Source organism: Etheostoma spectabile, chromosome 12 (genome assembly GCF_008692095.1).
Source record: "Etheostoma spectabile isolate EspeVRDwgs_2016 chromosome 12, UIUC_Espe_1.0, whole genome shotgun sequence".
Classification (NCBI taxonomy): Eukaryota; Metazoa; Chordata; class Actinopteri; order Perciformes; family Percidae; genus Etheostoma; species Etheostoma spectabile.
The window spans coordinates 18,002,619-18,015,954 of record NC_045744.1 but is presented as its reverse complement, the minus strand read 5'-3'; the positions used below and the strand labels follow the sequence as shown (position 1 = coordinate 18,015,954).

The following is a 13,336-nucleotide window of genomic DNA, read 5'->3' as shown; positions in this document are numbered from 1 at the left end:
ATTAAAGGTGATATTTTTCACAATGTCCATTTTCAAAAATGTAGTGATCATTTATCTGTTGATTCACTCAGCCTGCTGTATCTGGTGCTGAAAGGCTACAAACTGTGATGGCATATTATAATCTATACATGAGAATTTAACTATGATAATTCATCCACCTCTTCCATTGCAGTTCTGTTGAACATCGTCATGTTGCTTAGACAATTTTCCAACTTTATTTAATTACCATCAAATTGATTGGACATGTCTTATCAACTCATTACCATGTCTCCTGGCACACTGGCTGACAGGTGCACTGTTCTTACATCAGAAAAGCCACTAGGTGTCTCTCAAAGACATAGTTGAAATTAGCTTGCGTATCTTATTAGTTAAATGTGGCTCATGTTTACCTGATCATTTTAATAATAACCTTATCTATAAAGTGTAGCACATGTTTTTTTTACAGAAAAGAATACTGTAAAAGCAAATAATAAGCAAAGACACTTATATTCTTATTCACACATAATGCCCCTCTATTAAGAGTTTCTGCAGTTCATGCTCAAAGGTATCTTCAGTTGTTCAGACAATGTGTGTATGTGGGGGTAAGCACACTGGGGTAGACGCCAAAGAGTGTGCCCCTAAGCACCAGCATCATTATAGTGGGTTGGGTTTTCCAGCTGGCTTCATTTTCCCTGCTTTGTGATATGGGCCCTGATGTAAGAATTGACACCGGTGGTTTGTGAGGTAATTCAGAAATGCAAAGCAGTTAGGCATGTCATGAGAAAAACAGATAATTTAAGTCTATGCAACAATACAAAGGGGTGTGATGAAAAACATCCTCCTAGATGCAGTTGCTTTTTTAAACCACTTATCCAATTAATTACAAAGCTGTCTCTGTCTGGGAAGTGTCTGTTAGCTTGTCCTTAAATTCTTTAAGCTTCATCAGAGGTGTTTTGCAGCAGGGAAATGCTTCCACTGTGTCCTTTATGTCCCTCCTGATGAAAATGTAGATCAAAGAATCTATTAAAGGGCTAAGATAGACCAGAGCACTGGTTAAGACACTGGAAAAATCCCTCACCTTGTCCTCTAAACCATTGTCACCTTTGAGAGAGTAGTAGAGGTTCCTGAAACTGAAGGGGAAGAACAAAACTGTGTACGACCCCAACACCAGGCTCAGAACCCCCAAAACTCTCCTCCTGTTTTTCGTGCCATGTCTCATGGCTGTACTCTTGTTGAGGGCTTTCCACGTGGCTGTGAAGAGACCCACAAGAAACGGGGCAGGGAGGAGGCAGATGATGGAGAAGAGCAACAAGGAGAATCTGGTGTGGATCAAGAAGGCATAATCCAAAGAGGTGTAGGCCAATGAAAAGGTCCACATGCACACTGAGATCAGGATGGATATCTTTGCACTGTTCTTCGTGATGTACCACACTGGATAGGCCACCATTAAATACCTCTCTGCAGAAATCAGTAACATGAAACCCAAACTGGAGGTCAGTCCCAAGCGGACAAACAGTCGTGCGATGCAGCGGGCCCTGATGGCGGGGTAGAAGGTGGCATCAAAGAACCGACTCATGATAAAGACAACTGTGATTCCGATCTGAGTCAGACCTGACAGGAGCAGGTTTATGGCGAAGATAGGAGCTGCTCTTTCCTTCTTTAGTAGACGCAGGAGAGCGTAGCAGGACAGGCAGACTTCAGGTAGTCCTACAAGGAATATCACCCAGTCCACCACGATGCCCATGGTATTTGTGTAATAGACAGGGTCTTTACCACAGAGTGAAGCATTTCCATGTATCCCAGTCATCTGGCTGTCGTTGAAAATGTGTAGAGTATCAACCTTGATGCTTTCAGCTCTGCAGTTTTTCACAATGAAGTCATATTTTTGTTGTTGCTGTTTTCCAATTATCGTGTCCATTCACGGTAAGAGAGCATGACGATTTTTAGCAGAGAGCCTTAAAAAGTTGTGCAAATGAGATAGTATACTGTGTGTGACTTCCTGCGAACACCCTTAAACAAAAACAAACTGACCTGTATGTAAATGAAAGACACAGAACATTTTATAGTCTCTTTAGCCATAACATGTTTTGCATCCAAGTTAAATATTGGTATCTTTTATGTTTGTTTAAGTGTTACAACACCAGTTGCAAACTTAAAAAAAGCAGCAACTACCAAGACAATGGATCAAACTAGCAAGACATTGTGTCTGAAGAGGATTAATTATTAACCTTTGCATCTTTGTTTTGTTATTCCCAACTCTTATTTCCTGCTCGAGCAGTAAAGTTAGTTACTGTCTACCATTCGAGCAGTAATAATTTTTAGTAGCCTTTGATCCACCTCTTTCATTGGAAACAAATTATGTAAACCAGTTTCTCTCTGGGAGAATATGAATGTGGGGATATGACACTGTATCTTGTGGTGGTAAATAGAAGTCATTAAACACCAGGATTTTCCTGACAGGATTTTCTTGACATTTTTTTAGTTGCTTCTTATCATTTTGTATATACAAGAACAATTAATATGACCATATACATGCTTCCACACACAAATGCATTAAAGCAAGACTATGTAACATCAACCACTTCCTGGTCAGCAAGCAGCAGCAAGGTGTATTACCAGCACATTTAAAGCTAACTTATTAACATGTTACATATTGTTTGTTTCACCCGTACAGATACCATACTATAAACAAAAAGGTGTGGTTTTACTGCAAGATTATTTCTACCTGCTTCCAATCTTTATGCTAAGCTAAACTAAGTAAAGTGACACGTCGGCTTCATATTTAATGGACAGACATGAGAGTGGTATCCACCTTCTCAATTTACTTTCAGCAAGAAAGCTAATAAGCTTCACAAAATGTTAAACTATTCCTTTAAACTGAAGTAGATTACCTTTATTTGTCAAGAGAAAAAGTCAGATCATCACCAAAGTTGCTACAATTCATCCTCAGGGGGACATGATTACTGTGTACACAATTAATGACAATCCCTCCAAAAGTTGTTGAAACATTTCACTTCAAAATACTAAAGTCAACCTGATGTAGACGCTAGAGGAAAATATGAAGGATCTCCAAAGTCATTAGGATATACAGTGTACACCTGTGTGTACATGCAGATGATACATGTACAGTGAATTCTTTTTTCCCATCTCTCTACATGCAGTAGATGCCTTGAGCGTCCTTGTAGAACTTGTTGCTTTGTAGCATTTGATAATTTATCCTGACGTAATTCAACCTCAAGTTATTTTTGTGTTTTTTTTAAGAGCTATAGGAAAAAACTGTCCTCTGAGGTATGTGAAATACATGTCTTTTGATCTTAGAAACTTGATGATTTGGAAATGTACAATCGGTTAAATCCTCAATGAAGTAAACCAGTGCTTGTGTGTACAGCTGCAATCTAGATGTAAATGCCCAAAAACCAAAGTCAGGAAAGCATGTGATATGTACCACAGACAGAGGGGAAGAGTTTTTTTCCCACTTACTTAATGCCATATAAAGTGTGTGAAGTAGGACCACTGCTATAAAGATGAACTCAAAAAGGTTTCACACCACAATAAAAAAACACAACACGCAGATGTCAGGGTGGTTTCAAAAGTGAGTACTAGAAATAAATTAGACAAATCTGATAACAGTTTACTTCTAAGTTACCTAATAATTACCCTCGCACCCCCCTCCTACTCAAGCTCATGTGACCTCTCTGAGTCCAGTGCCACTGGGGGGGAGGTGAATCTGTTAGGATTAGCCTCTACACACACTAATCGATGGCCGCAGTCTGCAAACACCAGGTCACCAACAGGTAAGAAACTCTACTTCTGTTATTGACATTTATTTAAATGTATCCTTAAAATCAGTTGAGATAACATATGTGAGTTGGTGGTTAAACATGTAAACGGAGAGCACATGTGCAGAGTAAAAAAGCTGTCAAAAATGATCTCCTGATCCCCCTTTGGATCTGAGTCGAGGTAATGGTCATCAAAGGGCAGTGTTGCAACCCTTTACCCTTACTGTAAAAACCAGCAAGTCACTGTTTTAAAAAAAAAAATTATAAAACATATTGATCACCTACTTCCTTCCATCAGGTCACAAGGTGTTATTTTTGTCTAACACACATTTTCCCAGTAATAGTGGTTAAGTATTCTATTCATAGAGCACGGTAGGCAAAAGCCCAGTAGACAGGATTACTGGTGCACAGTTGGAGTGAAACAACGACAGCCACCAGCTCAATACACGCTGTGTCTCATTACCCGTCACTGCATTCATGTTACATGTAACAGCAGAATCTAACTTTTGCAAATGTCTTTCATTTGGTGTTGCACAGGCCCACAACATGATGTTTGATTATCTTTTCTCAACATGTACAATTACTGACTGCAATCCAAATCAGTAATGTGATTTTTTTGTCTCTTGTTTATTTACTTTTTAGTTAGTAGCGTTGTGTGACAAACACACACACACATACATACACACACACACACACACACACACACACACACACACACACACACACACACACACACACACACACCCCGGACCCTTTATCTGCTCACTATGTCGTCCCTGGAGGAAGAGCTAACCTGCTCTGTGTGTCGAGACTTCTTCAGCCAGGCCCACCCCCTGCCCTGTGGTCACAGCTTCTGCTCCGCCTGCATTCGCGAGGCTTGGAGCGTCCAGGTTGAGGGCAAAAGTCGCTTCACCTGCCCCCAGTGTCAGGAGGAGCATGGTGAAGTGTTGTGTGACTGCTGTCCTCCTGGGGCAGCAGAGGGACAGCCACTGTTGGCTGTCAAGACCTGCCTGAAGTGTGAAGTGTCACTGTGTGCTGAACACCTCCAACCCCATTTGGAGAGACCTGCGTTTAGCACCCACTTATTGGTGGATCCCCTGGGGGACCTCTCCCAGCGAAAGTGCCCGACACACACAGAGATATTGCGCTACTACTGTGCCGATGAGAGGGTGTATGTGTGTAGTGACTGTCTACTGGACGGAGGCCATGCTCAGCACAAAGTGAAGGCACTGAAACAAGTGGAAGAGGATCTGAAGGTCAGCTGGAAGATCATATGTGGTCTTTTTTGGTTTGTTTTTTATGAGTGTGTGTGTCTGCTCATCCATGTGTGATTCCTCAGATCATTCTCCAGACCCTGCTCAGCAAAGCAGAGGAGAAGCTAAAAGATGGAGTGCAAATCCTCAAAGAGCATGAGGCCATTGATTCAACCATGGCTGTGAGTAAAAAATGTTTAAGGAAAACGCAACATAATGGCTCTTTCAGTAGATGTTCTGTACACCCTGTACTGCTCAAGGTATAACCCACATGGGACACTGACCGCATTGAAGTGTTTTTAAATGAATCAAATGTTGTTTATTTCTCAATCACTGATCTGGCACCGACCACCAATCTCTCATGACTTCAGGACTCTCTAAATAAGGATCACACCCAGGTGGAGCGGCTGGGGTCAGACCTGCAGGTCCAGGTGAAAAGGCTGGTAGACGCTCTAAGGGAGATCACCAAGAGGGAGAAACAGCAGGTCATAAAGCGTGTGCATGAAGACTGCTCCAGGGTGAGAAGCGACATGTGCCAGGTGCTGAGCATACAGCACTACCTGGCCTCACTGCTGGCAGAGACGGACCCCTTCCTGCTCATCTGGGTAGGACATGGTGCTAAACAGACATGCTGTTCTACTGTATATTGATGGATTTTTTGATAGCTAGGTGGCTTGGTCATAACAAATACATGATCCTGATCATACCTGGAATTGTATAGTATAAGTAGGGTAGCCACTGTGAATAATATGATACAGTGATCTCAGTTGTGGAAATGAACCGTTTTCAGAACCGTAAGCACAATATCTCAACCCAGCTCAACTTGCCATTGTTTGTATCACAAAGCCAATTCATCTTTTTTTTTAAAAGAGGCAAATAGTTTAGTTTTTAAACCAAAAGAAGATGCTGTCATCAAACGGTTTTATGTCATAGTACTTTAAGAGTCCATGCAGAGCGATTTACTGCAAATATTTGTATTAATGTTGTGTAAGGAAAATATTGGATCCAGGGCTACAGATGTAGTTAGTTTGAGGAAGGGTTCAACTTTGTGTTTGTTTGCTTTCTTATCAGCTGGGCTGGATACACAGACACATTTGTAGTTCTTTCTGTAAATTAATCCTTTTACGTTTATTTTTTCTCCGGCTGTACCTGACTCTTCTTTCCTCAGGCCTTTCAATCAGATGACACAAAGTAAGTCAGCCTTACTAGGTGCGTTGATGTGTGTGTAGGTAGACAGTCTTTGTATGTAGCAGATGGAAAAGGCCGTGAGACATAAAGGGACGACAAAATGGTTGACAGCAATTATTTCACTACACAAGCCTTAAATCTTTATGTGCTCCTCCTTCAAGGTTTTCCTCCTGCAATGTTTGTTGTGCTCTTTCTAGGTTACTAGCCGACCTCAACAACCCACTTTTCATCCCTGAGGCCGTCAGTCTGGACAGGAAACATATCTTGGAGGACATCGAGAGCAAGTATCGAGAGTTTATCACCGGCACCCTCCGCTGCCTCAGTGAACTCAAGAGGGAGCTTTGTGAGTGGCAGATGGGTGACACACGCCTGCCCCTATGTATTTAACTTTCTCAAAGGAATGGTTTGATTATACTTTTGGAAATGCCCTTTTTTTGGTTTCTTGCTGAGAGTCTGATGAGAAAAATGAATATCATTCTTATGTTTGTTCATTAAATATGAAGCTATAGCCAGCAAGTGGTTGTCTTAGCTTAGTTTATCTTATTTTAGGTTAGCATTAAAATAGGGCTGGGCAATATATCAATATCATATTGATGACGATATGTGAGGCTAGATATTGTCTTAAATTTTGAAGATCTTAATATCACAATATGACGCAAGTGTTGTCTTTTCCTGGTTTGAAAGGCTGCATTACAGTAAAGTCATGTAATTTTATCAATTTACCAAACTTACTAGCAGTTTTGTTATTTGCCTTTACGCACTTAATTATATTATCCACATTACTGATGATTGTTTATCACAAATCTCATTGATTAAATATTTTGTAAAAGCACCTATATGTCAACCCTTCAATATTACCGCAAATCGATATTGATGTATTTGGTCAAATATCGGGGTATTCGATATTTCTCCATATCGCATATCGTCCAGCTCTACATCAAGACTGGAAACAGGGAAACAGCTAGCCTGGCTCTAACTGTCTGCTGGCTTTGATTCATATATATAATATCTTTTTTTTGTTTACTTTATTTGATCCTACTCTCAAACAGTAAGCAGTCCTTTGACTCTGGACACTAATACAGCCCATCCTCTGTTGAGCATCTCTGATGATCTTCGCTCAGTGACGCGGGTTAAAAACCGCCTGCCCTGCGCTGCTCACCCCGAACGTTTCGACCACTGGCCGCAGGTCCTCACTGCCCAGGCCTTCACCTCTGGGACTCACTACTGGGAGCTGGAGGCTGAGGGATTCTGGGATATTGGCATCTGCTATAGAAGTATTGGACGGAAGGGGAAAGATGGCAACGCCTTTGGGAACAACAAGGTATACTGTAAATGCCACCTAGAGTAGATGGTTTAGTTGACAGAGCTTAGACATTTAAAATATGATAAATTTCACATTTTTTGCATTATTTATCGTAGGGTCTATAACACATATCAGAAAAAAGTTGAAATCCCAGTGCAACTCAGATTGCTTGTTTTGTCTAGCCAACAGTCACCCCCAACGATGATGTGGTTTACTATCATAGACATCAGAGAAAGGCCAAAAATCTTGACTTTTGAGAAGCAATAAATATTTAAGTTTTTTTATTTCACTTAAAAAAGACTAACCAATCATCAAAATTGTTGGCAATTCATTTTCTGCCAATGGACAAATCTATTGTTAAGTTTCAACCAAAAGGAAAACGAAAATCCCTTGATTAAAGTACATTTGTCAAATGTCCAGGTATCATGGAGCTTGACACAGCAGCATGACAGGAAGCTGGCCGCCTGGCACAACCGCAGGAAGACCCGCCTAACGTACCAAATGACCGGCAATCGTGTTGCTGTTGCCGTGGACTATGGTGCAGGCACCGTCACCTACTCCGAGGTGGGACCATCAAACAACCTGACCCACCTCTACACTTTCTCCACCTTGTTCACTCAACCGGTGTGCTTGGGCTTTGGACTCTACAAAGCTGAGCTCAACAGCCGCATCTCTATCGTCAAACTCTGAGGTGGAGAAAAGGGGAAGAAGGAAAAAAATTATGCTGACAGACAACAGGTTGATTTAACTTAGACAAAGCCAAGACAAAGTGGTGTTAATTTATTTCCCCACTTCTGGAGCCTCTCTGATGTTTCTCTCCTCTCAGATCTCAGTCCGAGCTCATCTTCTTCCTCAAAAAGACACCAAACCATATCCCTAAAACTGTGATCAGGTGATATTGACATGGAATTATCAGATATATTTGAAAAAAGAGCATTCTGTGAGTGAATATGAGTGGATCTTAGTTGGACAGCAAATGAAGAGGCTTCTTTGAAAAAGGACAAAAAATAGGTGTTATGTGTTGTTCATTCTGTAGTGATCCAAACTGCAAATGCCTGGTGATTAAAGGATATTACAATTGTGTTAAAGAAGGTTGTAAATGTTGGTAACTGTTGATTTCAGAAATGATTTGCCAGATGTTTTAAAGCATCTCCAATAATCTACCTCAGTTTTACTGAAAGCTACATTTTGTAAATTAAATATTATTCATCAGGCTGGTTTATTTGTTCATATACTATAAAAAAAAATCACTAAACCAATATTCTCACAGACAAAATTGATGATATATCTTGTTAATCCAGTCTGATGTCTTATAAAATAAACTACCTATCTACATAAAGCATTTCCCATAAAGGTGCACAAACATTTGATCCTTTTGAACTCAGCTTGAAGACAAGAACCAATAACCGATTTGACTGGATATAAAAGGAAAAAAGGAAAACAACTGCCACTCACGTGCTAACGTTACTCTTTGAAGCAGCTCAGATACCCACATATTTTAATATTTTCTTTATTTCACTGTAAAAGTGAGTGGGCGGTTGTATTGTATCATAAAGGCTGAGAAAGAAGCAGAAGGAAAGGGGGGTGGCTGAGAGAAAGAGAGAAAACAGGGAAAGACAGAGAGAAAGATCAGAGCATACTCTGGCTTGGTTACGATCAGACTGACTGCCGTGCTGGGAAATAATGTGAAAGGCGAGCGAGAGAACGAGGATCTTTGACCAACGCTACTCCAGCCAGGGGGGAACCTGATATATATGGAATACAAGATTGTTCAGAAGGAAACAGGTGATCGTCTTTTTTTCATTCACTTAAAATCTTAGGATTGCGCTACACAGTGAAAAGTAGACTGATCATTTTAGAACACTTGTTTTAAGGTGAATGGTTGATGCTTTTGCAATAATGAGAATCATTCTCCAACCAAAAAGCAGCTGTATTTGTGTGCGATGAAATATGTTTCAATAAAGCTAAACAGACAGATTTTCACACACGCTGTTGCTCACCTTAAGCTCATCGTTATTTTAAAATGCACAGTTTAAACTTAATGGCATCACGTGAGGTCAAATTGTCTTTTTTTAATGAATTAAACAACAGAAAGACTGTTGAATGTGGAGAGAACACAAAAGAAAGTTAATAAGTGACTTTTACGCATGTTTGAGTGTGAAACAAAAGAACAAGTGAGAGAAAGAGTGTGTATGTTGTGTGAGGGAATTCGTGTTGAGCAGCGTTAGCAGGTGGGGGGGGGGATACGTGTAATAGACAGATGGTCACTCAGTGGAGTTGTTCCCCCACACCCTCTCTCTTTCTCGCTCCCTTCTGGGTCTTACATCCTTTCCCTGTCACCTCTCCAGAATCTTACCTCATCTGTTTTTTTTCCTCACCTCTCATCAGCATCTTTTATCACCCCATCTCTCCTTCCATCTCAATCAGTTGAAGTCTGATCTTCATTCACTTTGCGGCACCTTGTCTTCACAAACCCTTTCTTCCCTTTCATTGCTACTTCTCATTGTCATTCTTGTCAGTTTTTTTTGCTGAGGAAATCAACTTGAAAATACCAAGAGATTTTTTTTTGATTGTCATTCTGGCCCCTGCTGACACGGCACGTAGGACCCTGAAGAGATTTGGGATTTATGGAGGCAAACAAGAAAAAGTAGAAAGACAGGCAGAAAGGGAATGATTGACAGCTATGGCCAATGAAGAATTTTGAGTATTTTCTGAATATTATTTGGTTCTGAGACCCATCTGCTGGTGCTTTTGCTGCCTGGGTGAATATTAATGTACTTCAGCAAGTACCAGCCAAAACTACATAGAAGTTACAGTTTGGAACGTTTTCACAATTTGTTTCATCACAGCATGTTATTATTTTTTTTCAAGTTGTTCAAAGAGATATTCAACTAAACGTCCCAGGTTCAGTCATGTACCCCAGGTCAATCACCTTCGACATCCCCATACTGTTGGGTGTGCTCCTGCTGTGGGGGCCTATGGAGTCTAGAAGCCAGAATGACACAGAGCCCATCATCCTCGAGGGGAAATGCTTAGTCGTGTGTGACTCGACTCCTTCATCCGAGCCCGCCGGTAACGCGCTGGGCATGTCGGTCCGGTCTGGCTCCGGACGGGTGGCCTTCTCCGCCAGCCGCCAGACCAACCACGAGCCCACGGACATGAGCAACCGCACCATGATCATCTACTTTGATAATGTGAGTATTTTAACTGCTTATGTGTCTTTATTAAGTTACATGAAGACATTTGGCAGTTCAAATTAGGGAAACACCAATCCAATATGGATATTGAATATATTGGCATTACATTGAAATAGCCGGATCGGGTATTGATTTAAATGGGGCCGATCTATTCAATTAAATTCTATGTTTATAGTATGTACATTATATGTTAAAATTTGAGTACATTTAATTGAGAATGACCCAAGTGCATGCCTTCCTCCTTTTTCTCCCTCCCTTGCTGTTGCATCAGATTTTGGTGAACGTAGGCACTCATTTTGACCAAGAGAGCAGTGTCTTCCTTGCACCGAGAAGAGGTGTGTACAGCTTCAACTTCCATGTTGTAAAGGCCTACAATAGACAAACTATCCAGGTACAATACCTCAACTACAGTACAACACTTAAAGTTTTAATTTAAATCAAGCGACATGCCCTCCATAATCAGCATAATTTGCTCTCTCTTAGGTCAGCTTAATGTTGAATGGCTGGGCAATGATTTCAGCTTTCGCCGGGGACCAGGATGTGACCAGAGAAGCTGCCACTAACGCCGGCCTGGTGATTATGGAGAAGGGGGACAAGGCCTACCTCAGACTGGAAAGAGGCAACCTGATGGGAGGCTGGAAGTACTCCACCTTCTCTGGGTTCCTGGTCTTCCCTCTGTAACAAAGGTGGTTTAGGTGTTGGAAGGGTGATAAATTAGATTGGGCAGTAGTGATAATGAAAGACGGTGGGAGAAATGGAAGTCTTCAATCTGTAACTCTTTAAACAGTGCACAAAAGGATGTGTTTTATGCAACAACAACAAAATAAGATTGTGCAAATTTAGATTAATGTAACATGAGACCAGAAGAAAAGGAGGAGAAAATACATTCAGTAAACATGAGCAAACCTGTGGATTTAATTTGCTCTGTTCCTGTGAATGACCATTTCTTTGTATAAGAGATACTTTAATTGTGACAGTATTATGAAGTATCCATGTGCAATGTGGGCTTCTGTGCTAAGATTATTTTTTTTAATTCTAAGTGTGTGAAACCTTGCTGTGCTCCACATGGCATCATGTCTAGTTAACAAACTTTCCCTTTACTCTGCTGTGTCGGTTGACTGATGCTCCTCTATTTGCCTGTTAGTCTCCTGCAACACATGTTTATTGACACATACATTTCTATTAAGGAGAAAATATTGAAATAAAATTATATAAAGTTGGCTTAGTATTTTGCTTTTATGCATGCATTGTCAACATTTTCTTTCCACAGACATTTTGAGAGAGACAATATTCTATGAATCACTGCTAGGTTGAGTTGATACTGTTAAATGTTAGGGATGGGACAGTTAATCTGCTCACGACAGTGTTTCTCCCTCCCCTCATGGTACCCAGTGCCACGACAGCTGTTTGTAAATATAGCTCTCACCAGCAGAGTTTGCGTTGGCGTGGACCGAGCAGACCAGCATGGGGCAGAGTGTAAGTGTGGTGAATAGCGGATACTCCTTGCAGGGCCACAGACAGATGGAGGCCTTGGCGAGCAGGCAGGCACAGGGCTGCAATGGATAAAGTGTGGTGTGCTGTCACATGTAGTCACTTACGCTTCCCTGGTTTATGACCATTACTCTCTCTCTTTCTCTCTCTTTGTCTGTGGGTCTTATTTCAGAAAGAATCACACTAAACCTTAGGTCCTATACAGAAAATCAGGGCCTCTTTTAATCGTTTCGGTTTTTAACTAATACATATTTGTACCATTTAAGGTAAGGAGAACAGGAATGGCAAATATGTAAAAAAAACAAATGCCAGATTACCAACCGTGCAAACCTGGCAACTTGCTCTGGGGCCTCCTGCAAAAGCTGTAGCTGTTAAAGCTGTTAAACTTGTAATTCTAAAATATTTCAATACTAAAATACAACATCATCTGACTGTAATAAGGGTGTTCATATGGACTTTATTACCTGATCTTGAGGGTCTGTGCTTGAAGGAGGCCCAAATGTCTTTCAATTTATTTTGTGCTTACATGGTATATTCATAAATCATACCTGCTGGGATCACACACACAATGAAAAAAGAAAGAAAGTAGAAGGAGCATGGCGGTTGGGTCCAGCACAGATGCCACGAGCAGGATAATCTGTCTTTTTAAAACAGACCAAACGACTAATAATCTTATTTCAGTCTGAGGGCACAAGAGGGCACCATTACACCAATCCCACAAAACTGAATCACTAATGGCAGCACACGAATCATCACATTGGTACTGGTACTTAGACGTAAGCAGCTGTTGTTATCTCAAAATGTAATAATAATCAACAAAAAACCACCAATGTGTCCACGGGGTCTGTATATTTTTTAGATAGTAATAAAGAAATATTACACGATGAGGTGAATTCCTTAGCTGAAGCCAATGTAATAAAACCCTTAGGAAAAAAACGGACAGTGTCATTCACAAACAAGCTTGTTAGGTTATACAGTCCATTAAACTTTGGGGATAATTAAAACACCCTTTATTTTTTCTCCAGTCAGCTCTGTAAGGGCCTACGCTTTCTAATGTGAGCATACATGGCAGTAAAACGGCAAAATTGAAGATCATTCAATCAAACGATCACAGCTAGGCCGCATTTATTGTTTTCTCAACCTAAC

At 40.8% G+C, this 13,336-nt stretch overlaps 2 protein-coding genes across 5 annotated transcripts; both read left to right on the top strand.

Moving 5' to 3' along the window:
- The first annotated feature begins 3,666 nt into the window (after window positions 1-3,666).
- Window positions 3,667-8,451, top strand: trim110 (tripartite motif containing 110). The gene is made up of 9 exons (XM_032531873.1): window positions 3,667-3,773; window positions 4,401-4,416; window positions 4,477-5,014; window positions 5,098-5,193; window positions 5,383-5,616; window positions 6,180-6,202; window positions 6,397-6,542; window positions 7,249-7,520; window positions 7,923-8,451. The coding sequence occupies exons 3-9, from the start codon at window positions 4,526-4,528 to the stop codon at window positions 8,190-8,192; spliced, it is 1,530 nt and encodes a 509-aa protein (XP_032387764.1). The 5' UTR covers window positions 3,667-3,773; window positions 4,401-4,416; window positions 4,477-4,525; the 3' UTR covers window positions 8,193-8,451.
- A 290-nt stretch (window positions 8,452-8,741) lies between these two features.
- On the top strand, window positions 8,742-11,919 carry cbln12 (cerebellin 12). 4 transcript variants are annotated; one of them, XM_032531875.1, is made up of 4 exons: window positions 8,742-9,287; window positions 10,413-10,696; window positions 10,971-11,090; window positions 11,183-11,919. In XM_032531875.1, exons 1-4 carry the CDS (start codon window positions 9,257-9,259, stop codon window positions 11,378-11,380), a joined length of 633 nt encoding a protein of 210 aa, XP_032387766.1. In that variant the 5' UTR covers window positions 8,742-9,256; the 3' UTR covers window positions 11,381-11,919. The 4 variants fall into 4 exon arrangements, with proteins under 4 accessions (XP_032387766.1, XP_032387765.1, XP_032387769.1 ...); XM_032531874.1 differs by having other exon boundaries at window positions 8,762-9,287; window positions 10,374-10,696; XM_032531878.1 differs by lacking the exon at window positions 8,742-9,287 and adding an exon at window positions 9,345-10,264 and having other exon boundaries at window positions 10,374-10,696.
- Window positions 11,920-13,336: the final 1,417 nt, after the last annotated feature.